The sequence below is a fragment of the Carcharodon carcharias genome, chromosome 17 (assembly GCF_017639515.1).
Source record: "Carcharodon carcharias isolate sCarCar2 chromosome 17, sCarCar2.pri, whole genome shotgun sequence".
NCBI lineage: Eukaryota > Metazoa > Chordata > Chondrichthyes > Lamniformes > Lamnidae > Carcharodon > Carcharodon carcharias.
The window spans coordinates 6,840,616-6,868,332 of record NC_054483.1 but is presented as its reverse complement, the minus strand read 5'-3'; the positions used below and the strand labels follow the sequence as shown (position 1 = coordinate 6,868,332).

The 27,717-nt window shown below is 44.5% G+C and overlaps 2 protein-coding genes across 3 annotated transcripts; one reads left to right on the top strand and one right to left on the bottom strand.

Annotated features, from left to right (window-relative positions):
* The first annotated feature begins 5,519 nt into the window (after positions 1–5,519).
* On the top strand, positions 5,520–5,942 carry LOC121290058 (profilin-2-like). The gene has a single exon (XM_041210215.1). The coding sequence runs from the start codon at positions 5,520–5,522 to the stop codon at positions 5,940–5,942; it is 423 nt and encodes a 140-aa protein (XP_041066149.1).
* Positions 5,943–8,002: 2,060 nt separating this feature from the next.
* Positions 8,003–27,004, bottom strand: polr3d (polymerase (RNA) III (DNA directed) polypeptide D). Of its 2 annotated transcripts, none has more exons than XM_041210301.1 (9): positions 26,754–27,004; positions 21,398–21,576; positions 18,388–18,431; positions 16,961–17,115; positions 15,699–15,823; positions 14,761–14,926; positions 11,352–11,623; positions 10,357–10,509; positions 8,003–9,367 (listed from the first exon to the last, which is right to left on the bottom strand). In XM_041210301.1, the coding sequence occupies exons 2-9, from the start codon at positions 21,560–21,562 to the stop codon at positions 9,248–9,250; spliced, it is 1,200 nt and encodes a 399-aa protein (XP_041066235.1). In that variant the 5' UTR covers positions 21,563–21,576; positions 26,754–27,004; the 3' UTR covers positions 8,003–9,247. The 2 variants fall into 2 exon arrangements, with proteins under 2 accessions (XP_041066235.1, XP_041066237.1); XM_041210303.1 differs by having other exon boundaries at positions 26,887–27,001.
* Positions 27,005–27,717: the final 713 nt, after the last annotated feature.

The following is a 27,717-nucleotide window of genomic DNA, read 5'->3' as shown; positions in this document are numbered from 1 at the left end:
AACTCCAACATGACCTCCCTACTTTTGTAATCTATGCCTCGATTGATAAAGGCAAATATCCCATATGCCTTTTTCACCACCCCACTAACATGCCCCTCTGCCTTCAGAGATCTATGGACACACACGCCAAGGTCACTTTGTTCCTCAGAACTTCCTAGTGTCATGCCGTTCATTGAATACTTGTCAAATTACTCCTTCCAAAGTGTATCACCTCACACTTTTCAGGGTTAAATTCCATCTGCCCATTTGACCGTCCCGCCTATATCTTCCTCTAACCCAAGACACTAAACCTCACTGTTAACTACCCGGCCAATCTTTGTGTCATCCGCAAACTTACTAATCCTACCCCCATATAGTCATCTATGTCGTTTATATAAATGACGAATAAGAGGGGACCCAGCACAGATCCCTGTGGTACACCACTGAACACTGGCTTCCAGTCACTAAAGCATCCTTCTTTCATCACCCTCTGTCTCCTACAACTAAGCCAATTTTGAATCCACCTTGTCAAATTACCCTGTATTTGCCTTCTTTACAAGTCTCCCATGTGGGACCTTGTCAAAGGCTTTGCTGAAATCCATATAAACTACATCAACTGCACTACCCTCATCTACACACCTGGTCACCTCCTCAAAAAATTCAATTAAATTCGTTAGGCATAACCTTCCTCTGACACAGCCATGCTGACTATCCCTGATCAAACCTTGCCTCTCCAACTGGAGATAGATTCTCTCCTTCAGAGTTTTCTCCAATAGTTTCCCTACCACTGACATGAGACTCGCTGGCCTGTAGTTCCCTGGCTTATCTCTACAACCCTTCTTAAACAACGGAACCACATTAGCTGTTCTCCAGTCCTCTGGCACCTCCCCGTGGCCAGAGAGGAATTACAAATTTGGGTCAGGACCCCTGCGATCTCGTCCCTTGCCTCCCTCAGAAGTCTGGGACACAAATCATCCGGACCTGGAGATTGGTCCACTTTTAAGCCTGCCAACGCCTCCAATACCTTGTCACTCCCTATATCAATTTGCTTAAGAACTTCGCAGTCCCTCTCCCCGAGTTCGATACCTTCATCCTCATTCTCTTGGGTGAAGACAAATGTGAAGTATTCATTCAACACTCTAGTGATATCCTCTGGCTCCACCCATAGATTGCTCCCTTGGTCCCTTATGGGTTATCCTCTTCCCATTGATATACTTAGAATATCTTGTGATTTTCCCTACTTTTACCAGCCAGAGCTTTCTCATATCCCCTCTTTGCTCTCCACATTGCTATCTTAAGCTCCACCCTGCACTGTCTGTACTCCACTATTGTCTCTGCTGATTTGCTTCCCTTGTACCTGCTAAAAGCCTCTCTTTTCCTTCTCATTGTAATCTGAATATCTCTGGTCATCCATGGTTCTCTGGGCTTGTTACTCCTAGAGGGCACATGTTGAGCCTGTACCCTCCCCATTTCCTTTCTGAACACCCCACACTGCTCCTCCATAGATTTCCCCACAAGTAGCTGTTCCCAGTCTACATTGGGCAGATCCTGCCTTATTTTACTAAAATCCACTCTCCCCCAATCCAAAATATTTTTTTGCAACTTGTCCATTTCTTTGTCCATAACAAACTTAAACTATACCATGTTGCGGTCACTTTCACTAAGATGCTCCCCCTCAGCCACCGGTCTGGCTTCATTCCCCAGAATTAGGTCCAGAACTGCGCCGTCCCTTGTTGGAGTCTCTACATATTGACCTAAAAAGTTCTCCTGTACACATTTCAAGAAATCCACTCCATCCAAACCCTTAACACTATGTCTATTTTGCTAAAGTGTGCTGTGTCCAATAATGAAAGGTGGAGGAAAGCCTTTGGAATTCTACTGTTGAGTGGGTGCTGTGGTAAACTTGCTGGCTTGTTATTGAAATTTAAAATCTATTTTGGACTGTTGCCTTAAAGGGGGGGGTGTAGTTGGGAGTCAGGTTATTTAGGAATTTTGGGATTTGTTACAGTATTCAATAACTATTTGTGCTTGAAATTTTTTTTGTTAATAAATGTTTTAATTTTTAAAATTGCTAAAGGTGTTAAGTGGACTTATTACTTGTGAATTCAGTGCACAAATCTCCTCATAATAAATACAAATTGCAAAACCCTTCTGATAGCGTAGCCAAGTTTCCCTTGTGGATTTAGTCTGCCTGGCACACATCACCTGCCATGTTATAACAAGAGTTAGCCATTTGTCTAGCTGCATGTTGCAATGATCCCCGAATCCCATTTTTTTGCTCTTTCACTTCAATATTTTCCTTGGAAGTATTTTACTAATTAACACACAAATGCTGAGACTGATTCAGCTTCAATAGATCTTTGTGCTAACGCATTCCACATTCTAACTTTGTATGTTTGAAGTTTATGAGCCAGGAGGGTTGGCAAAGTGCTGTTCCTACCCTTGTTCCCTACTTGATAGGTAGAACCAAACACCAAAATTTGTTTCTCTCCAACTTGGGGAACCTACAAATTATTTGGAACAAGGATTAAATATCATGTGGTTCTGTGTAATACATCAAGTAAACGTTTAGACACTCCCATTCAGTTCCCCTTAATCATCTACTGAAGAGTTCAGTGAATCAGTAATATTAAGGATGGGATTAGCAATAAAATCATAAAGAAATGGCTTAGAACAGCATTTTACACTTCTATACCTATATCAATATAAAAACAGAATTACCTGGAAAAACTCAGCAGGTCTGGCAGCATCGACGGAGAAGAAAAGAGTTGACGTTTCGAGTCCTCATGACCCTTCGACAGAACTGACTGACTGTTAGAAGAGGGGTGAAATATAAGCCAGTTTAAGGTGGGGGCGGGGGGTGTGGTTGTAGGGACAAGCAAGCAATGATAGGAGCAGATAATCAAAATATGTCACAGACAATGGAACAAAGAAGTGTTGAAGGTGGTGATATTATCTAAATGAATGTGCTAATAAAGAATGGATGGCAGGGCACTCAAGGTACAGCTCTAGTGGGGGTGGGGTGGAAAGACTAGCCTGGCGTACAAGATTTAAAAATAATGGAAATAGGTGGGAAAAGAAAAATCTATATAAATTATTGGAAAAAACAAAAGGAAGGGGGAAGGAATGGAAAGGGGGTGGGGATGAAGGAGGGAGTTCAAGATCTAAAGTTGTTGAATTCAATATTCAGTCCGGAAGGCTGTAAAGTGCCTAGTCGGAAGATGAGGTGTTGTTCCTCCAGTTTGCATTGGGCTTCACTGGAACAATGCAGCAAGCCAAGGACAGACATTTGGGCAAGAGAGCAGGGTGGAGTGTTAAAATGGCAAGCGACAGGGAGGTTTGGGTCTTTCTTGCGGACAGACCGCAGGTGTTCTGCAAAGCGGTCGCCCAGTTTACGTTTGGCCTCTCCAATGTAGAGGAGACCGCATTGGGAGCAACAAATGCAGTAGACTAAGTTGGGGGAAATGCAAGTGAAATGCTGCTTCACTTGAAAGGAATGTTTGGGCCCTTGGACGGTGAGGAGAGAGGAAGTGAAGGGGCAGGTGTTGCATCTTTTGCGTGGGCATGGGGAGGTGCCATGGGTAGGGGTTGAGGAGTAGGAGGTGATGGAGGAGTGGACCAGGGTGTCCCAGAGGGAACGATCCCTACGGAATGCTGCCAGGGGGGTGAGGGGAAGATGTGTTTGGTGGTGGCATCATGCTGGAGTTGGCGGAAATGGCGGAGGATGATCCTTTGAATGCAGAAGCTGGTGGGGTGATAAGTGAAGACAAGGGGGAGCCTATCATGTTTCTGAGAGGGAGGAGAAGGCGTGAGGGCGGATGCGTGGGAGATGGGCTGGACACAGTTAAGGGCCCTGTCAACGACCATGGGTGGAAAACCTTGGTTAAGAAAGGAGGAGGACATGTCAGAGGAACTGTTTTTGAAGGTAGCATCATCAGAATATTGCGACGGAGGCGAAGGAATTGAGAGAATGGGATGGAATCCTTACAGGAAGCGGGGTGTGAGGAGCTGTATTCGAGGTAGCTATGTGAGTCGGTAGGCTTGTAATGGATATTGGTGGACAGTCTATTGCCAGAAATTGAGACAGAGAGGTCAAGGAATGGAAGGGAAGTGACAGAGATGGACCATGTGAAAATGATGGAGGGGTGGAGATTGGAAGCAAAATTAATAAATTTTTCCAAGTCCCGACGAGAGCATGAAGCAGCACCTAAGTAATCATCGATGTACTGGAGAAAGAGCTGTGGGAGAGGGCCAGAGTAGGACTGGAACAAGGAATGTTCCACATACCCCATAAAGAGACAGGCATAGCTGGGGCCCATGTGGATACCCATAGCCACACCTTTTATTTGGAGGAAATGAGAAGAGTTAAAGGAGAAATTGTTCAATGTGAGAACAAGTTCAGCCAGATGGAGAAGAGTAATGGTGGATAGGGATTGTTCGGGCCTCTGTTCGAGGAAGAAGCTAAGGGCCCTCAGATCATCCTGGTGGGGGATGGAGGTGTAGAGGAAGCAGTTGGGGCCAGGGAACTGGAAATTGTTGATGTGACGTAATGTGTCAGAGGAATCACGGATGTGGGCGGGAAGGGACTGGACAAGGGGAGAGAGAGGGAGTCAAGATAACGAGAAATGAGTTCTGTGGGGCAGGAGCAGGCTGACACGTTCGGTCTACCGGGACAGTTCTGTTTGTGGATTTTGGGTAGGAGGTAGAAGCGGGCTGTCCGAGGTTGGGCGACTATCAGGTTGGAAGCTGTGGGAGGAAGATCTCCAGAGGATATGAGGTCAGTGACAATCCTGGAAACAATGGCTTGATGCCAATATCAATATCCTCCTTTCTTCAGTTCAACCTAAATTTTAAAATTTCTGGTATCTGTTGCTGCCATTAAATACGCCAAGGTGTGACATATCACAATGAGAAACAAAGTAAAAATCAAAGTATCCCACTGCTACACCAGGGTAATGTTTTCTCACAGCATACCCACCCACCAAGTGATTTTCTAAGCTGGCTGAATCCTGAAAGACCAATGGCTACTAACGATGGAGCGATTAAAATCGGGGATGCACAAGAGGCCAGAATTGGAGAAGCGCAGAGATCTCTGAGGTTGTAGGGCTGGAGGAAATTACGGGGTTGGGGGGCGTCATGGAGGATGAGCAGCTTAAAACCGAGCCATTTGTGAACCTGTGACCCACATCAGATGTAGAAAGTAAAAGTTCCTTTGTGCATTTTGTCTGGTTAAGAGTTAAACATTAAATGCATTGTGATGTCACAATAACCCTAATTATCATTATGTTTATGACACAGAGTTTAAATTAACTTGGATACTTTTAAGTTACATTTTCTCTGTTAACTTTATCCTGCGCACATGAGAATCTTCATACCTTTTGCTACTTTCTTCCTTCATAAGTGTGTTTGCCACTCCAGCAGAACGATTTTGATAAACTTCTGAGCAAGAATTCAATCTGGAATCTGAAAAGGGTCACTACACTTTGGCCCTTGTTCTCAGTTAAAACTTCACCCCATTGGTCCCAGCTTCATAAAACAGGATGCTGGGCTGGGAAGAATATGTGAGAAGTTTACTCGCAGATGGGTTATGCCAAGATGCAGCAGTATTTGCATGCTCCTGTCCCAGGCTGCTGGCTGCCAAAGAGGAAGGGCTGTTTGAACAAATGAATCCACAGGAAATCAAAGTCATCATGAGCAGTGACCGGAAGACCTTCCTGGTCAAGGGACTCACCATTGGTGGCAAGAAGTGCTTTGTCATCAGAGATAACTTCCATGTGGATGGGGACTATACTATGGATATCAGGACAAAAAGATGGGACAGCAACCATCCTTGCCATAGCATAGCCATTGCCAGGTCTAACAAAGTCTTCATCATGATTATGGGTAAGAGAGGGGTCCATGGAGGAACGCTAAATAAAAAGGCATTTCAGATGGCAAACTACATTAGAAAGTCTGGCTGTTAGGAAAAATGGCATTAAACTTACTGTGGCTATTTTGTGGATGCAACGGAATTGCCTTAAGTCATCTCGAAAGCCTTTGACGTTCCACTTCTCGTAAACGTCCCATTGGACCTATTGGCAACTCCACTACCTGAGTAGGAATTGTGCCCTTTCAAATAAAAATTATTCACAGAAAAGTACTTTTTGAAATTTATACATAGTTTCTACAGTGTACGGGCACAAAGTTTGCAATACTGAATGGAACGGACATGTTACTCGTGTTGCTCCAATAAACTTAAAAATGTTAATTGGCTGACTGTTTCTTTCGAGAGGGTGAAAAAGTGTTTGATGCTCCTCAAAAGACAGTTGTATCTACAAGAAACATCTACAATACACTAAAAATTAAAATAAAAATGCAAGTGGCCAGTTACAACTTGCAGTGTAAATGAGGTACAGAAATGATTCAATTCTCCTCCAGTTACTTACAGAATCTCATACTTCACATTACAAATGTGACCATTCAATCTGAGCCAAAATACATGAATGGAGAAAAAGCAGATCACAGCTCAGGCACTTCCAAACGTGAGCCGGTCGATAAATCCCCAAAAGTTCACCGCCCTAGGTGGCTTTCACAGACTGTAAATAATTTAACCAAGGCTGCAAGTCACACTGGCAATTGGCCAAACAGAAAATCTCATCCTGACTCAGCACAGTCTCAACTGGCTGAGCTCTGATATTCAGCATACGTAACAAATATCCACTGCCAAACTTCACCCAGAGACAGCAGCTCAGTTCTCTTTTTAACAAAAAAAAGAATTTTAACCACTTTTGTGAATTAGTTTGTTTCTCACCTCAAGTGTTTAGATTGCTAAGTATAGTAGGCTATGCCACCAAGATTTGTCAAGAGGTTATTTATAAATGTTGTTTATAGCACATTCAAGCATATTTCTGGACAAGCTGTTTCTCAGAATTCTAGCGCACTTTTAAAACTTTGATTCTGGATTTTGCCAGGATGGATCAGGACAGACAATATAAATGGTAAAAGCAAAAAACTGCGGATGCTGGAAATCCAAAACAAAAATAAAAATATCTGGAAAAACTCAGCAGGTCTGACAGCATCTGCTGAGAGGAACACAGTTAACGTTTCAAGTCCGTATGACTCTTCAACAGAACTAAGGAAAAATAGAAGAGAGGTGAAATATAAGCTGGTTTAAGGAGGGGTGGGACAAGTAGAGCTGGATAGAGGGCCAGTGATAGGTGGAGATTGCATTAAATTGCATTTAAATGGTATGGTTAAATAGGAGATGCATCAAACACCTGGAGATGTACATGCACAAAACTTTGAAGATAACCGAACAAAATGAGCAACTCAGACAGTTTCTTCCTAACCCGTAACGTTGAAGGACAAGGGCAGCAGATACACGGGAATGTCGCCACCTTCAAGTTCCCCTCCAAGTCACACACAATCTTGATTTGGAGGAAGAATTCATGGATTTACAACATAGTCCTATGTAAACCTATCAGAGGACAGCAACCTTAAGTTTCTGGGTAAGCTCCAATGCTGTCCCGTTCTAGAAACTTTATCTCACTTGTCCTAGTTTGCAGACTGGCTTATCGCTCAGGAGAAAGATGTTGCATTTGTTGATTGGATAATGAGTGGCAGAAGATGCATTAGCGAGAAAATTACTCCCATTTTAAATATTATTCTCATCCACCGACAAATTGCTTTCCAATCATATTGAACTTTAGCAAAAATATGCTGTCAGCTCCTGTTTAAAATCAGAGGACTGACTCCTCACCTCCAGTCCTTTACTGCTTTTGCTACATGCTACAGCTGATCCCTTGACATCTGCTATAATTGTTCCTAGCCCTGATAACCAACAACCCCCCTGTATTGAAAGGTGTGCGTTTCTGTTCAGGAGTCATTTCCACCCATTTCAGTATGTTTTTGGTGACTGACAAGTTGGGTATATTCAACTGATTATAAAATAAGCATGTTGTGCCGAGACAGTTTTCCAAGCCGAGATTGTGGTTCCGTACAACCAATGTACTGAAGATCAAATCAAAACAAAGTCCCACCTTAAAAAAGTGAAGTTGTTTTATTTCCAGTCCAAGATCCAAAAATACTTAAATCCAAATATTGTAACGCAGCACTGAGAATGTCACAGCAGGATTTTCCAAAACTCTCTTTATGATTTTAACATACATTGTGTCAAGAACATTGAGTGAAACACTGCATTAACCAGTTCAGAGCCTGCACAGTCCTGGCCAATGTCAGTATTCAATCTCATCCTACATTGGTCACGTGGACCTCTGATTTACGTAACCACCTTATGAAGGTCAGGGTAGTTATTTAACTCTGCAAATAGTGCTGTCAGCTCTCTCCTGCACTGTAACATTGCTTGACACCAGGGAGAGTGTAGTATCCACCAGAGATTCCTTGACCAATGTTATGCAATAGTACAGTACTGGGATTTCAATACAATGTAAAGTACAGAGTGTGAAACCTTCAAAACTGTGAAAAACACCCAGCAGTACAGTGAGAGATTGTGCCCTGTCACAAGAGCATTTTTTTGAGCTGTATAGGACTGGGGTAAAGTACTGAAGACTACAAGAGGGATGGGTTTAAGTATAACAGTGAATTATGAAGGCCTGAGGTAAAATGTAAAGCATCACTTTAAATTATATTGGATTAACTTAGTTTTTGTTGACATTGCCATGCCTTGGTAAATTAAGATCCTCTATGAAGCGGTCCCACAACTATAGAAGGATTCCCAGTTTCTGAGGTACAATATGGAAATATATTCCAATTATGCAAAACAAGTTACGTCTTTGGCTGAAAACATGCAAGAAAGCAAATTTAAGTAATTCACACAACCTCAAAATAAAATATTCATCAGGAAGGGTAACATTGCACATTAGAGAAATGTACCTGGTAAGTGTTGCATGGTGTCAAGACACAATCTAAGCACTTCTCCCCTCTTCCCCTACCCCAGCCCTGAAAATCTTTGCTCCTGAAATTCATGTACAGCTGCTCCCATGGTTTAGTAACCTTTACATGAATATGTCTGCAGTGATCATAGACATCACCTCGCCGGCAGCCAGCTAGTTAGCAGGGAAGCCAGACCAGAACAAACCCTCATTATGACATAAATATAGCCATAAAGTTTTAGTCCAGTTGCCTTTTAGGACTGGTCATTCATTACTCTTCTAAACTCTCCTGCATTCCCCAGCTCAGAGAAAACAAGTAGAGCTCACCCTGCCGCCTGCAACTTTCTCTGCTTCTCCTGTGCTGTCACGCCTTTTAACATGCGCACCTCAAATGTCAGCTATTGCCTTTGCTCAAGAAGTGTTTCAAAGTCAGGAGAACAGACTAACTTGTGTTTGACATGTCCCAGCACCGTCATTTCCCCAGTCCGGTTCTCTCCAATTCCAATAGAAACCAGTTCCTGAAAAGAGAAAGGGAACAGAAATCAACTAAGTGGAACAGTCACGACGGATGTTTAACAATTACAGGGTTATTGTCATGGACTGGGGGGGGGGGGGGGAGAAACAAAGAAATGGCATTTTTACGGTGCCTTTCACAACCTCACAATGTCCCAAAGCGTTTCACAGCTGATTAAGCACTTTTAAAATGCAGCCAATTTTATAATTTAGGAAACATGGCAACTAATTGCACACAGCAAGCTCCTGCAAACAATGTAATAAAGACTAGATATTTTTTTCAATGATGTTTGTGGAGGCATAGATATTGGCCAGGACACCGGGGGCAACTCCTCTGCTCTTCAAAGCATTGCATGGGATCCTTTACTCAATCTGAGACAGCAGAAGGGGCCTTGGTTAAATGTCTTATCCAAAAGATGGCATCTTCAATAGGGCAGCACTCCCTCAGTACTGCACAGGAGTGTCAGCCTGGATTATGTGCTCAAAGGGTTTCTGGAGTGGGACCTGAACCCCTGACCATCTGACTCAGAGGTAGGGTAGAATGTTGGAGACCAGCCAGGAGTGCATTGAAATAGTCAAGTCTAGAGCTAATGAGGGCACGAATGAGAGTTTCAGCAGCAGATGAGTTGAGACAGGGACGAAGTTGGACGATGTTACAGAGGTGGAAATAGGCAGTCTTAGTGTGGCATGAAAATAGGTCAAAGCTGATCTCGGGGTCAAATGCAACACCAAGGTTGCAAACTCAAGATTGTTGCCTGGGACAGGGAATGGAATTTGGAGCAGGGATCGAAAGCATTGGCTTCAGTCTTTACAATATTTAATTGGAGGAAATTATTCATTATGTAACAAACCTATTCCCACAACAATCAGAGGCTCCTGAATGAATTAAATGACCTCCAGCAAAGCAAAGGAACAAACGAGAGGACTCCTCCCAGGAAAAAGTCAAAGGTTATAGTAAACGGCTTCCCTGCTTAGAAAAATATGTAGAACATACCTGGAGAAATGAACATGTTGTTCCCATGGTGACATCCAGGGTGACTTGCCCGAGGACAAGCTGCACTCTCCCTGACTTTCTAATCAGCAGCTTCCCAATCTGACCTTCAGTTAAATCCATCAGCGAGCAGGAATTCTCAGCTTGCTTTAGTTCCTGCAGGATACACACACACATACAGACACTGGTTATAGAACAGGTCATTAACTGTACAGGCATAATCATCCGCACAGGCTAACAACAGCCTCTAAGGGCACCAGCCCATGTAGATATCATTTTGTATTTCTGTTCCAGGGATAATTAGAAGATAGGCAATAAACTCACTGGATTACAAAGTGATGCAAAGTGCCTTTAAAATGTCTTAATACCACAGATCCATTAATTCCCCATATCTCTTATCCCTTTATCTAAATCAGTGTGTAACTCACTCCCAGGTATCAATTATTCTATATATAAAGTCTCCTGAATCCCTCAATTAGATCTGACCTGTAACTCACTTCCGAATTAGTGTAATCCTATATATAAACCACTGAACCCCGCAATTAGATTCCAGCCTGTAACTCACTCCTGGATGTTATTATTCCAAATATAAATCACCTGAACCCCTTGATTTGCTTGCAGCCTGTAACTCACTCCTGTTATTCTGTAAATAAATCACTCAAATCCCGCAATTAGATTCCAGCTGTAATTCACTTCTGGATATCTGTTATTCTAAATATAAACCGCCTGAACCCCTCGATTACATTGCAACCTGTCACCCACTTCCGAATATCTGTTAATCTATATATAAAAACTGTGTCGAATCTCTCAATTAAATTCCAGCCTGTAACTCACTCCTATTTATCCCAACCCTTGTTACTTTAATCAGGCAACAGAACTGAAACTGGTATATTTCCAACCCTCAGCACTGGGTCGTTTGCCCATTTTGGAAATGGTGGTCAGTGGGAGATAACCCGAGTGACCCCCTACATTATAACTGGTGACTCCCCCATACAGACCTGAGCCTTCTCCTGCTTCAATAACACAGTCTGGCCATCCTCAGTCTGAACCTCAGATTTTACTGGCTTCTCATCACGAGTGGGAGCCTGGCCAGGCAGTGTATCAGGGAGCTGCAGAAACAGCAGTTCATCATCTTTACACACACTCAGCTCTTGGAGCAGCTCAGATACCGAAACCTCCTTTGACACAGTTGGGAACTTCTTCACTGCACTTGGTTTCTGTGACACCTGAATCTCGTTGGCAATACCTTCATCTTCAGGTTCATCCTTAACTGAAAACAGAGCAACACATGCGAGTAACTATACATTAGAGATTAACGTACCAAACAATGGATAAAGCATGTGCAGAACTCACTTCAGTGGTCACAGCAGTATATGGAAGAATTAGAAAAAGAAAACCAGATAAAATTACTACACTCCTTTCCCGAATGGTGTCAGCAAACAGTTCATGCAAGTGAGCGAGTTTATACAGTAAGAATTGTGTTATAATCCCAGCTGATGTTACTACTGGACAAATCAGATCCCAGAGCAAAACCTGACTTGATAGATCCTAACTTTTATTTGTTTTAGAAACTGTGGAGTTGTTACTGAACAAATTCACAGGAGTCTTATAACAAAAAGAACAAAACATTATAAACAAGAAAAAATGAACTATATTACCAGACAAAAAGGCTAGAAAGATTTCAATACAAACCCCAGCAAATGATTCAAATCACACTCTTCCTCTCCCCAACTATACCTTTACAGATACATACAAATTTGTGAAGATAATGCAATTTACAATATCTATTTTATAATCTAATATTCAGGGTAAGTATGCAGTACATGTGAACTAATAGGTGAACTGTGATCGGACACAACACACCCCAAAATGAGTGACAGATGCCACCAAAGCAGATTCCATGGATTTCTCATCAATCACTTGCTGCTCCTCCCCCCACACCCTCCTCTACCACCACCACCCCACCCCCACCCACCATCGCCCCTCCGACACCTTCCCCCACACCCCCTCACTGAAACTCTGCTTTTCTCACAAGGGCTTCCAATCTTCACGCTCAAAGAACTCGTCTTTAAATTCTCTCCCAAACGTTGCTTCCACTTGACACCTTCAACAAGGACCCACCTCCAGGGTTTCAATCTCACCTTCCGATGTTCCCTTCCCTGGATCTCTGCGAACACTTAAGGGTCACCTTCCAAGCAACTTTAGATATTCGGCCATGCCAAGCAGAACGTCACTGCTCCAAAGGCCCTCAGTAAGGAGTCACCAATCTTCAGCTGCCTCCTCGGATCTTCTGAATTCTCTCAAGCTCACTTTGTTTCATGTCTGCTTCCTGCAGCTTTCTCTTTAACTCAGAGCCAATTGCCGTGCTCCTTTCTCTCAACTTTGTTCAACAGGATCTATGTCTGATCTCTGTCCTTGTCCTTTACCTATGACTGTCTTCTGAGATCCATTTCTGATCCCTGTCTTGTCCTGCCTGGGACCTTCTCCTTGTACCCCTCCCTGTATCCCGCTCCATGGGACACCTTCTCTCCAATGGTGCTCCTGTTCAGGTGACCTGACCCAGAGCTTTGAGCTGTTTCACTTTTCTTTTGCGCAGATGCATAGGACCGGTTCCTGGCCTGAAGAGCTAAAGAAACAAATTGCGCAGGGCTGGTTCCTGGCCTTAAGACAAGAAAAAACATTCTCCAGCAGGCGCAAGCATGAAAACAATGAATTGAACATGTGCAGCCATCTCCCGACCAGCGTATGTGCTGGAGGCCCAAGGCCTACTGGGAACTGTCATTCCTGGCCATCGAACTTCCAATTCCAACTGCCGATTAAGGTAAGTATCAGAATTCATCACAATTGCCAGGATAGTCCACCATGCGGTGGCACTTTCACCTCTGAGTCACAAAAATGTGGATTCAAGTCCTTCTCCAGGCACATTATCTAGGTTGACACTCCCAGTGCCGTACTGAGGGAGTGGCGCACTGTCAGAGGATCTGTCTTTTGGGATGAGACATTAAACTGATCTCTCAGATAGACATAAAAGATCTCACGACATTATTCGAAGAAAGGAAGGGGAGCTCTCCCTAAGCTCCTGACCAAAGTGGCTGTGTTTATTTGTGTCGCAACATTAGGGGGAGCATTTTCTGCTGTTACAGTGATGCGGGGGTTTAGTGTTGCATCTACTGCATGCTCCATTCTAAGTGTGCCTCAAAATGAAGACCAGGACAGCAAAACCATGTCGGTGTAAGAGGGGAAGATGCCAATGAGAAAGTGGTGGCAGTGCCAGCAACAATAACCACTTCCCTAGGTGCTAAATCCAGGTGACTTTCAATGAATGTGTCAGCCAAAACATTTCATACATATCTGCCAAAGAACTGTCCCCTAATTACCGTGTCCAAAAGTGTCTTGCTCATTTAATTAAGTACAATTTATTACCTCCTTAAATAAAATATTAAATAAAAAAATCATCAGCCAATGCGAGGCTAGAGATCATGATCCTGGGATTAAGAGGCCTATTAATTACCAACTAAGCTAGCCAGGCTGTGTTTCATTATGGAATACCTGTAGCTAACACACACATTGTTATTGTTGCTAGTACTGCTGCTACTCTCTCATTGGCACCTTTCTCTCTTATTCTCTCATGGATTTACTGTCATGGTCTTCATTTTGAGGCGAAGGCTTCAGGAACAGATGCACCGATAGCTACAGTGTAGGTGAGTGTGCATGCTCAACCATTCCTGATGCCCTTTTGGTCGGCAGCAGGAGTTACGTGGAACAAATATTTATCCTGCCGCCAAAAATCACGAAAGCAGCTTAACTGGTCATCAGCACATTGCTGTTTGAGAAACGTTGTTGGGTCTAATTGGTGGCCACGAGTCAGGGGCTGGCATAAGGTGAAGTGCTCCTTCAGAGAGCCAGCACAGACACGATGGACCAAATGGCCGCCTTCTGTGCTTTAATCATTCTACGATTCTGTGAGATGTTCTGATGTTGTGAAAGACACTTATATAAATGCAACTCTTTTGTTTTAGGTGTGGGAGGTTCACATCACAGTTGAGCCTGACTATCCACTAAGTGTCCCAACACTGCAGGCTCACTAATTCTGATGATAAAACAATTTAACAACTCTGAATGACCGAATTCTGAATGACTCGTCCACTCCCACATTGTCACTGAATTGATACAAACACCACCTCACATTCTGTACAACACTATCTAAATGACTGCTCCCATTTAACACAGCATATTACCAGATTAGGTGAATCAACAGTAAGATTGGTTGATTGCAGGCACAAAATTGAACGGATGCATGCTTTATTAATAGTTCCCAACAAACCAACCCAGTCAGTTGTGACCTCCAAATGGCTTCACACATTAACCCATGCCTGCACCAACAACAGCCTGTGTTGTCATACTCACCTTTCACAGATGAGATATCCACTTCCATCTTCTCCTCCTTGGCCGGCAATGCGGGTTTCATGTCCTCGTCCTCCACCTCCTCCTTGAAGAGCCAGCCTGACTGTGCCAGTGGCAGCTGGACAGGCATGTTCCGGGCATCATTTTTCAGACCAGGATCATCAATAAACTACACACAGACACACAGCAAGAAAAGCACTCAGCGGAATGGACACACATAATGTTTCATTTATGTGGACAAAGAAAGAAACAAAGAAATGAGCTCTGAATGGCTTAGGTAGAAAAGGAATTCATTGTATAAGGGAGCATATGGTTGCAGACTCTAACTTTGCTCTGTGCTGATTTCGGTTTCATACTATACGCAATTGTGACCAGTTTGCACCGAGTTCTTGATTCCAAGTTATTGATTTAAAGTAAGAGTAGTGATCCCAACACCAAACCCTGGAACTTCTCCGACATAACTCAAAGCTGTGCCTTCTGAAAGGCACAGGCTCTCTCTGTGGTGTGGTTCCATAGGCCTGCTTGCTGTGTCTTGTGAGGCACTCAATGGTGAACATCAACAAGGTATTCTACCAATGGGGCAGGAGATGCCAGCCTAATTTGAGTCTTCTGCTGACATCCATACATGTATATCTGGGTTGGGGGTATGGGGAGATCATTAGATGGCCACCACGACTCTCATACTCAGCTCATTGTTGCCTCCCCTACACCAAGGGTGCTGAGTAAAAGATTAGTTAATTCGGCACAGTTTGGGAACAAATCATGGACCCGACCCTCACCTCTGCTGCCAATGAGACATTTTCACTTAACCTTTTACTTTAAATGAACCTTCCATCCCAACAACAAAACCCCCCCCAAAACTTTCACGTCCCACATCAGTGCCTAAGCCCCCATCTAGGGCACTGCAAAAACACGACAAAAATCCCTCAGCCACTGCTTACATCATCACGGTCCAGCATGCGGAGAATCTGTTTGGTTTCCTCCTCCGACTCGCGCTTTTCCTTCTTTATGTTAATAATTGGTGACGTTCCAAACTCCTTCATGTCCATGGAAGAATCCCAACCAGCTGTGAAGATATATAAAGATATACCAAGAGATAGCTAGAATAATAAATGATAGATAAGGAGATGCCAGATCTATAGCGAGTAACAGTACAACAGCTGGACAATCAATAACAAGTCATCATGGTTAACAGCCTGCTAGATACGGCATTATAGCAAATGTCCTTAGCATGTGCACAGTTTGTTGGAGGATGGGACAGGGACAGTGACAGTGGTAGTAAGCTCCCTTTGGCATTGTCTTATCAGTGGCCACAACTGCTAACCATTAACTGTTTCCAGGCTTCCCAAAATATCACCAAAATCAAGGTGGGAGAAACACAAAATGCTGGATGACACTTTCCTGGAATGTCCTACCGGCAGCTCCAGCTTCACACCAGAGATCTGGAAGGCCGACGTAGCCTTTTAGCAACAGAGACATCCAGGTCCGCCAGGAAAAAAAAAAACAACAGGTGAAAATCAAATTAATTCACATCTCTGCCTCCGAATCCAATCACCAAGTGAGTCCCCGAATGTTTGCAACTTTCAGCGGTGCCTAACACCCAAATCTACCCTGTGACATTTTAGTCCCACAATCCACAGGATCCCATAATCCATTTTTATTGGATCTACAAAGGCTGCTCAATTTGATGCCTGTCCCTTTGGATTCCATGAAAAAAGAATGTCAGATACTTGGCCATAGTGCCATATCTAGCAGAGCCCCTTGCAAAACAGATAGCCAACAGCTAACAACCAGTTTCTTTACTACATTGCAGAGTACACACAGGATTCTGCAGTGCAGAAGTAGAAAAACATGAAGGGTTTAGTTTAAGTAAATAAAGAGAAACCATTTCCAACGGCTGAAGGCACATATTAAAGGTGATTGGTAAAAGAATCAGAGGCAATATGATGAAATATCTTTCCAATGAGTGGTAAATTTTTGGGATGTGGTCCCATTGGACTACATACTTGGAAGGAGACAAAACTGCAGGGATTTGGAGAAAGGCCAGGGGAGTGGGATTAACTGGATCACTCTGAAAGAGCCAGCACTGGCTCGATGGGCCAAATGGCCTTGCCCTCTTACTGTGCTGCACAATTCTATGAATAGAAGCAGGAAAGACATGAGAATGTGGGACACCACATGTATTCCCTTCTCCATATCTCACCTCTTTTCTTCATCATTTCAGCAGGACCCTGCTCAAAGATGGAGTGGGATTGAATTGTCTCGGGTCTGCCTCTACCCCTTCCCCGTGCCTCTCTCTGGCGATCCCTGTCTCGTTCTTTCTTCTCTTTTCTCTGAGATGCATCTTCCTCTTTTGGCCTGAAAGAGAAGCAAATTTAAGAAAAAAAAGTGCTTCACACGATGCAAGTGAGCTCTGTTAGTCAGCAAATCAAAACCAAAAGCACATCTTTAGCTTGAAAGGTGATGTCAGTGAATAGGTTGGCAAGATGGATCTGGTTTGTGAGTGCCTATGTCTTTCATGTGGTACCAACACATTACTGATGGAGCTGAGGAATAAATAGCAGGAAATTCAGAAGCTACAGAAGCTAAAAGCATCCAACATACAAAGATGAGACTGCGATCTGACATAACCTCACGCGGCATGAATTTCAACTTCCAAACACCCATGTCCTCACTGGGTTTATCTACAGTAATACATTACAGGAAAAGTTCTATGTAAGCCAACCTGTTCTGACTCTCTGAACTCATCCCCTCACACCTCTCCCACTTCCAGTCAGACCTGACCCACCAGTACTTAACCCAATGTTAGCCAGGGCAAAAAGTGCTCTCTGCACACATGACCCCAAGAATGATGCTGCTGGGTCCTTTTCATATTCAAAGCACACATAGTTGATAATCATTCATACACCAAGCACCACACCATGCCAGAACATAAATTATTCTATTGACTGAATTGCAGGAATTTCATATTGACACATACACAATGTAAAGATTGCAGAGGCCGAGTTAGGCATGAGGACATTTGGGAACAGACGAGATGTTCTCAGGTCTGCTTGTACAGATGCAGTCATTACATAATAAAACAGAAAACATTGGGAAACTCAGGTCTGGCAGCATCTGTGGAGAGAGAAATGCTGCCAGATCTGCTGAGTTTTTCGAGCATTTTCTGTTTTTATTTCAGATTTCCAGCATCCGCAATATTTTGCTTTTATTGCAGTCAATACATCATTGCTATTCATCCTGTGAATTAGGAGACTGAACTGCACTCTCTCTCTTTCACGTTGAATATACATTCCTTTCAAATAGTTTTAAAACGTGCAAATTAGTCTTCTTGATGAAAATCACACTAGTTATCAATGTTGGGAAAACACTAGTCCACCCGGCAAGTCAGGCACACAAGCCTTAATGGGCGTATAAGGATGATTCATTGCCTGTCCCTGCAAGAAACTTTCAGCCTTTGATCATAATTCCCAGGCAGCAGGTGCTCAGCAAGTGGAGGTCATGTACACGGACCCATGGCACTTGCTCCCTGAATTCTCATCGATGACTTACCAGCTGGCATCATGTAATTACCACTAAATGGAAAACCAAAACTAAGTCACAAATTCCACAGAGTAAACATATACTCACTCTTCCTTGACCTTCCTGCTGATGATGTTGGGAGTGAAAGTTTTCTGCAAGAGAGGGCACAATTTGTCTCACACACAATTCGTATTAGGAACTAATATTCCATTTCTTTCTTTCTACAGTTGTTATTCCCTGGCTTTTAGAGTTAAAGAGAACATTAGCCTTAAAATCTGGAAACCTTTGTGAAACCAAACTCCTCCTCATTTGTGCCAATTGTAAAAAAAAAACTACGTCAAAACCCCTCCTTAATCCTGCAATGAACGGTTAATTCCTCATTCAAATTAAATAGTTGACTTAATTGTTATTATTCAACACAAAAAAGACATTCCACAATCTAACTTCATTAACAACTAGAAGTCGTTAGACTATTCATTACAGCAAGCCCAATCCTGTCCTCAGTAGACTTCCACAGCCATTAATGGATGGAAATCAGAAGTGGAAACTCTGACTGGTTAACCCCCTTCCAGGCTTAGGGATACTGAACCATTGCTGACTCAGCCAGCTCTAGACAGACTAAGGATTAAAAGGTCTTGGCACATTTATCCACTATACCGTTGGCCAAATGTAAGTTTTCATAGAATCATAGAATAGATACAGCACTGAAGGAGGGCATTCAGCCCATTCCATCTGTGCCAGCCCTCTGCAAGCACAATTTAACTGGACTCCCTTTCCCATCCTTAGTCTGTAAGCCTTGCAAAGCTTTTCTGCTCAGGTACTTATTCGATTCTCTTTTGAAAGCCACAATTGAATCAGCCTCCACCACACTTTCAGGCAGTACATTTCAGATCCTAACCCATTCACTGCGTTAAAAAAGTTTTTCCTCATGTCACCTTTGGTTATTTTGCCAATCACCTTAAACCGGTGTCCTCTGGTTCTCGACCCTTCCACCAATGGGAACAGTCTCTCCCTATTTACTCTGTCCAGACCTATCATGTTTTTGAACACCTCTTCCAAATCTCCTCTTAGCCTTCTCCTTTCCAAGGAGAACAGTCCCAATTTATCCACGCAGCTGAAGTCCCCCATTCCTGGAACCATTCTTGTAAATATTTTCTGCACCCTCTCTAAAGCCTCTACATTCTTCTTAAAGTGTCAAGCCCAGAATCGGACACAATACTCTCTTTGAGGGCCAAGCAGTGTTTTAGAAATGTTCATCATAACTCCCTGGCTTTTGTACTTTATGCCTCTATTCATAGAGCCCAGGGTCCATTTGCCTTTTTAAGCGCTTTCTCAATCTGCCCTGCCAACTTCAACAATTTGTGCACAGATAAAATGCTTAAAATGTTATAAAATATTTATTTAAAATACAGACAAGCCAGTAACTACCAGCCCAACAGCCCCACCTCCAGTTGAGCAGAGGGGTACCTCTGCACCACACAGTGACTAAATGTAGCCAGATTGCATCATTGCATTTCCATTAGCCATGACAAATTATAAATTATAGTCCAGATGAAGTATAGAGCACCACCATGTAGCACATCAACTCCTTGGAGCTTATTTCTGTATAAATTGCACATGGCAGGTTGCTAGTGGCAGAGCCACTATCGCCAGCGACTCCCCTGCCAGCTTAAATTGAAGTGTACCAGTCCTTTACATAAACCAAAATAGAAGATTTGATTGGGCCAGAGAAAGCACCATCATTGATGGCAACAAACCTTTGAAAATTCACCTCAAATTCAAGTGCATGTACAACTCAAGAATGAAAATGAGGGCCATACCAGCACAGTGCAGCTTACTAAGCAGGTTGTCTGTATGCGGTACATTACCGGTTTGACTCCACTCATCTTTTCTCATTAGAAAACTTGCTGACAATTCCAAGGTGAGATAAACAGCATTCAAAAGACATCTGGGCCAATTAAGCACATAGATTTTGCCGATACAACAGTCAGCTCACTTCCTAATGCGAAACATGTTTTGACAACATGACTATAAAAATAATTTCTGTCCATGTAAGATAAGTGTTTAAATTTGAAGCTCTAATGAAGAGTAGTTACTGTTATAACATAGGAAACACAGCAGCTAATTTGTGCACAGCAAGCTCCCACAAACAGCAATGAAATAAACGACCAGAGAATCTATTTTGATGATGAGGTATAAATATTATCCCTTCTTTTCTTTAAAATAGCAGCATAGAATCTTTTATGCCCACCTGAGAGAGCAAATGGGTCCTCCGTTTAACCCAAGAGACAGCACCTCCAACATTACAGCACTCTCTCGGTAAGGTGCCTAATACAATGCAGTACTACCCCTCAGTATGACCCGAAAGACAATGCAGCACTCCTCAGTACCATCCTAAGACAGTAAAGCACTCCCTCAGTACTGCCCCAGCAATGCAGCAGTCCCTCCAGTACGGCCCCTAGGACAGTGCAGCACTCCCTCAGTGCAGCACTGCCCTGACCTGACAATGCAGCAGTCCCTCAGTACAGCCCCTAAGACAGTGCAGCACTCCCTCAGTATGGCCCCTAAGACAGTGCAGCACTCCCTCAGTACTGCACTGGAGTGTTAAGTCTAGATAATGTGATAAAGTTGGGGATTAAGGCTTGAACCCATAATTTACTGACTGAGGGAGCGAGAGTGTTATCTGCTGAGACAAAGACCGACATTTATAAAAGTCTATAAAAACCTGCACTTTCTGAAGGGAGGGGAAGCTTGCACAAGTCTTCACAAAGAAGCTCTTAAGCTGCTGCAGTACAGCATGGCACAAATGCTCAGGCAGCACCACATTTCAACAGTCACAGATCTGCTCTCACCAAACCCTTGCTGCTGTTTCGTCTCAGTCCAGTGAGCATCACTGATGTCCAATAATAGAAACTGGCTGCGAGTACTGGAAAGCCGAAATAAGAACAGACAACGCTGCAAATACATAATCGATCAGTCAGTGTCTGAAAGAGTAACAACAGGTCACACCCAAAATGCAAACCTCTGTCCTCTTTACAGATGTGGTCTGACCTGCTATTCAAGCCAGTTTTCATTCCACGTTGACCTGCCCTCGTCCCAAACTATCAATGCCACTGACCTTTTTCATTCCTCCCAGCGTTAGATCCCGTGAGCGGATGGAAGGCAAACGACCTGGGGTAACGGTGGCAGAACTCCGTCGTCCTGGCAGACCCCTGCCCACCGTGACAGGAGGCCTGATGGCGCTAGAGTGGCCAGAGTCTCCACTGGGACCTCTCTCAGACATCTCAGCTTCTCAATCTGCAAAGTAAAGGAACAAAGATAATATAGCTCCAGAAACCATGTCAATCAGGAAACGGAACAGATCCTTCAAAATCACAACTTAACAAAGCAGCTTTCCTGTGGGTTTCAGGAAAACCACCAAACTTTTGATCTTCATAGGACCTGCACATTATCACAAACATGGCAAGCTATGGACAAAGGATGATTATTCAAAGCTCTTCAAAGAACCAAACTTGCTTGGAACTCCCCTAGTGAGGAAAACACAGTAGGTGTAGCTTCTGACATGGACAAAATTAAACAACTGATCAATAACCAAAACAGGGTAGGTCATAGAGCCATTATGGCAGAAGAGGAGGCCGTTTGGCCCATCAGGTCTATGCCAGCTCTCTATAGGAGTACAAATACAAGCGATTGAGAACGGGGAACTGGAATCATTTAAGAACTAGCTGGATACTATAATGGGGAGGTTGTAGTGTTGCTGTTCTTAAATAATGACCTTAAATAGGCCACAATTAAATGGGTCACTATATCAATCTATCCTATATATTCTGTAGAATGCCTTTCTCTTATCCTCTGTTTATACTCCAGCTTTCAGCCAGACAGTCCCTTAGTTGTGCTACCTCACTGGTTTTTCACACCTTGCCCAGGATGTGGCTCCACACAACTTTGGTTCCACACAGGCACAGAGCTCCTGCACTTGATTAAATATTTACACACAACACTCAAGAAGCTGATGCCATCCAGGACAAACCTATCTGCTTCTTCAGCAACCTATCCAGCACCTTAACATCACTCCCTCCACCACTGGCACACAGTGGCAGCAATGTGTACCATCTGCAAAATGCACTGCAGCAACTTACCATGACTTCAATCGCACTTTCCAAACCCATGACCTCTACCACCTAGAAGAACAAGGGATGTAGAGGCATGGGAACACCACCATCTCCAAGACACAGAACATCCCAAGTAGGAAATCTCATTCTTCTGAGGCAGTACCTTGGGATCGAGGATGACTTGCTTCCACTCTGGTTCTTTGGGTTGAGATGGCCGATAAGTCAAATGATCTGCCACATGCAGGGCAGATAGTGCTTGAAGGGTTAGGTGGATGGGCTGTTTGGAGCTTTGTGTGTTCCCTCCTATGCCTCCACTTCATCTCTGCGTGTTCCCAACAAAGTCTCTCGATGTGCTCGGTGCCTTCCCCAATGAGCCTTCTCCATTTTGCTTAGTCACAAGCCGGGGTCTCCCATAGATCAGTGGGGATGTTTCACCTCTTCAGGGATGCTTTAAGGACATACCTAAAGCATTTCCTCCTGGGAGTCTCCTTCCACTACTGAATTCTGAGTAAAGTAGTTGCTTCGGGAGTCTGGTGTCAGACATACAAACACCATGTCCCGCCCAGCGGGGCTGGTTTTGAGTGGTTAGCGCCTCGATCCTGGGCAAGTTGGCTTGGGAAAGGTTGCTGCTGTTGGACTGCCTTCCTTGCCACCTGATTTGGAGGATCTTGTGAAGGCACCACTGGTGGGACATCGCCAGCGCTTTGAGCTGCCTGCTACAGTTTGTTCAAGTCTTCTCGGAAATACATTGTCATTCGTCAGCACTAGTTCAGAAACCTGAGACTCCCTATCTGACAGCACCTTAGGAGCACTTTCATTGCATGGAATGCAAGAGGGTGACCCATCATCTTTCAAGGCAACGAAGGATGAGCAACAAATGCCAGATTTGCCAGTGATGTCATAACTTGAGAATGAATAAAGATCAGCCACCGTTAAAATCAGGTCACAGTTCAACAATGGAGTGCAATCATATTCCATGAATTTAGGGGTGCTAGACTGCCTCTTTCAGGGGGCCCAATCCTAAAGTCAGTTCATGCACTCACTCAGGATGCAAACTGCAGCATCAGTACTGTGGCGATGCAGAAAGCAATGCCCTAAAAGTTGCTGTATTAATGCAATCCAAATTATATGCTTCAAAGACGGCTACCCAAGAATGTAACATGAAGTCCACAGCATGAAGTTGAACCCTGCCAGTCTGTATGTTCCAGGACAGCCCGTGTTTCTGACACCCCCTCAAGAAGCACCCTAGGGGTGTTTTCCTAAACTCGCCATATAAATTCATATTGGATGATATTTTGCGACCTCCCAAATACCAGCAGGACCATGACAGTTCCAGGGCTAACAGCACAATGGGAAGCAGGTTCTAAATAAATTGTATTCCTTGTGATGCCTACTTTCCATTTTAGAAGCGGTAGCAAGAAAAATCCAAGCCCTAGGACTCTACATTTCAGAGAAGCACAGACTTAAAGCATCATTTAATCGAAGTTTACAAGATGGTGGAAGGAATGGGTTGTGTTTGAGCAGTTAATCCCAATTTAAAAAGCTTAAGGAGGAACAGGGATCACATGTTGAAGTTGTACAAAGCCAGTTCTCGGTTAGACATCAGGATGTTCTTCCCCCCTTCTCCCCCGAGAGAATAGTGACCTCTGGAACAGGCTGCAAGCTTGTGCGATGAACACCAATTCTCTAAACCCTTCAAGCAAGAGCTGGACCTTTTCTCCCTGGGATGGAAATCATTCTTACAAAAGATAGGTCGTCATCATCATGTGTGCTCTTCCTGAAGGCAGGTCCCGCGCTCTTTGTCTTCTCTATGTCTCTCTGTCCTGTGCCAGTGTTTCCATTTTCTAATAATTTCCTTCAATTTACAAGCTATCCAGCAATGATATTCTCTTCCTCTTTTTCCTTGAAATCTTCCCTCCATAATGTCTCTTACTAGTCTGTTTTCTCTTCCGATGCAATCTGCCCAGTCTCTCTGCCTCTTCCTAAATACATACAGCAAATTTCTTTGTTCATTCACTCTTCCACAGCACTTTTTCACCTGTTACTTTTTTTCCATCCAGCTGACTCTTTCAGTTCTCCTTCAAACCACATTTCAAAGCTATTCAGCAAGTTGGTCTCCTTTCTGGAAGGTCCAAGTCTCTCATCTACACAAAACAACACTCCAAATCAAGCTCTTTACAAATTGGTTCTTGAGTTGTTTATTCGACTTTCCAGTTAGCAACAGTCTCTTAACTAAATGCAGCCTTTTCCATTGCTATCTTTATTTTTTTATTTCTTTGCTACACCTTCCACCTGCAGATATTTTGCTTCCTAAATACTTAAATTATTCTCATTTTTTTTCCTAGTTCAAAAGGTGGGTACTGCAGAGAATTTTCAGAGTCACAGTGAGCTCCAACACTAGTCTGGACCACCTGAAGAGGTCAGAGAGGAATTTCCAAGATTTTATCTTCCCAAATTTCCCTGGGCTTAAATCTGTCCTTTGCACGTCTCCCAGAAAATTACATGATTTCCAGTAGGGTGGGGAGTTTATTTTTATGAAGCAAAACCTATTACAATTGTGAAGGACAGCCTGGATATGGACCAGTCTGCCATTCTTCAGATGCCTGTACATAGTCCTTAACTCACCTTGTTATCAAAAAAGGGCGACACAAAAAAAAACATGGCATGTGAAAAATGGGATGACAGACTGGGGGGTCAACGAAAGTGGGTGGGACTGGGGTTGCATGAAAGGGGGTGAGACCGAGGGCCACTGAAGAGGGGTGAGACCGACGGCCACTGAAGAGGGGTGAGACCGACGGCCACTGAAGAGGGGTGAGACCGACGGCCACTGAAGAGGGGTGAGACCGACGGCCACTGAAGAGGGGTGAGACCGACGGCCACTGAAGAGGGGTGAGACCGACGGCCACTGAAGAGGGGTGAGACCGACGGCCACTGAAGAGGGGTGAGACCGACGGCCACTGAAGAGGGGTGAGACCGACGGCCACTGAAGAGGGGTGAGACCGACGGCCACTGAAGAGGGGTGAGACCGACGGCCACTGAAGAGGGGTGAGACCGAGGGCCACTGAAGAGGGGTGAGACCGAGGGCCACTGAAGAGGGGTGAGACCGAGGGCCACCGAAGAGGGGTGAGACGAGGGGGTTAATTGAAAAGGGGTGAGACGAAGGGGGGGGGTAATTGAAAAGGGGTGAGATGAGGGGGGGTAATTGAAAAGGGGTGAGACGAGGGGGGGTAATTGAAAAGGGGTGAGACGAGGGGGGTTAATTGAAAAGGGGTGAGATGGGGGGTGCGGTAATTGAAAAGGGGTGAGACGATGGGGGGTAATTGAAAAGGGGTGAGACGAGGGGGGGGTAATTGAAAAGGGGTGAGACGAGGGGGGGTAATTGAAAAGGGGTGAGACGAGGGGGGTAATTGAAAAGGGGTGAGACGGGGGGTAATTGAAAAGGGGTGAGACAAGGGGGGTAATTGAAAAGGGGTGAGACGGGGGGGGTAATTGAAAAGGGGTGAGACGGGGGGGGTAATTGAAAAGGGGTGAGACGAGGGGGGGTAATTGAAAAGGGGTGAGACATGGGGGGGTAATTGAAAAGGGGTGAGACGGGGGGGGTAATTGAAAAGGGGTGAGATGGGAGGTGGGGTAATTGAAAAGGGGTGAGACGGGGGGTGTAATTGAAAAGGGGTGAGACGAGGGGGGGTAATTGAAATGGGGTGAAACGGTGGGGTAATTGAAAAGGGGTGAGACGAGGGGGGGTAATTGAAAAGGGGTGAGACGAGGGGGGGTAATTGAAAAGGGGTGAGACGAGGGGGGGTAATTGAAAACGGGTGAGACGAGGGGGGGTAATTGAAAACGGGTGAGACGAGGGGGGGTAATTGAAAAGGGGTGAGACGAGGGGGGGTAATTGAAAACGGGTGAGACGAGGGGGGGGGTAATTGAAAAGGGGTGAGACGAGGGGGGGTAATTGAAAACGGGTGAGACGAGGGGGGGTAATTGAAAAGGGGTGAGACGAGGGGGGGTAATTGAAAACGGGTGAGACGAGGGGGGGGGTAATTGAAAAGGGGTGAGACGGGGGTAATTGAAAACGGGTGAGACGAGGGGGGGTAATTGAAAAGGGGTGAGACGAGGGGGGGTAATTGAAAAGGGGTGAGACGAGGGGGGGTAATTGAAAACGGGTGAGACGAGGGGGGGGGTAATTGAAAAGGGGTGAGACGGGGGTAATTGAAAGGGGGGCTAAGTGAGGGCTTGGGCCATAACATTTTATTTCATTTGCTTACCCCATTCTGGGGTACTGGATAATAAGACCAGCTCTTTGCCAGGCCTGAACCCTCCCCAGGCTTTCCAAACCCCCCAGTCCCGCTAGGCCGCAGTTACCTGGAGACGAGCTCCAATGCTCAGACCTGATGCTAGGCCCCGCTGTGCCGAGCTCTCACTATCCTCGGGTTCTTCCACCAACCAGATTACTGCCTCCTCTCTCTCTCTCTCTCTCTCTCTCTCGGCCACTCACCCGCCGCGCTACCATCACACCCCCGGCCGGCTGCTGTAAATCGCCATGTTGGTGCGGGACAAACCTGCCTCTCCACACCGAATACGCCTGCACAATAGGCGGCGCATTTTGCCCCCTACCAAGATGGCGGCTGACAGCGGGGCGGAAGTAAAGGTCGTGTTGCCCATTCTTTCCTTCATCGCCATGTTGGTGCGGGACAAACCTGCCTCTCCACACCGATTCGCCTGCACAACAGGCGGCGCATTTTGCCCCCTACCAAGATGGCGGCTGACAGCGGGGCGGAAGTAAAGGTCGTGTTGCCCATTCTGTCCTTCTCACTGACAGTGGGGGTCATGAGGACTCGAAACGTCAACTCTTTTCTTCGCCGATGCTGCCAGACCTGCTGAGTTTTTCCAGGTAATTCTGTTTTTGTTTTGGATTTCCAGCATCCGCAGTTTTTTTGTTTTTATCTGGCTCATCCAATGCTGCCTTAAGAATGTGACCTAATCTTGATGCCTGCCACACACTTTTACTTGCAGCTCTTTTCACAAGTTTAAAAAAAATCAGACTCTTCTTATGCCCAATATCACAGCCACCCCGAGTGCAAACACATGTATCAATAGGAAGTAGTGAGTTTTAGTAATGTGATTATAGGTAAAAATAGGTAGGGTTCATTGTAAACCCATTAATCCTCAAAAGTCCCTTGGCTCAGCTGCCAGCATTTTGCTCTATCCTTTCACTGATTTGATGCAATCCTTCATATGGTGTATTGGTAAAAATAAGTAATGAGGTCCTGCTACTAGTGTAGACAATTAATCAGCACACGTTCCCATCATCATAAACCCCAACTAA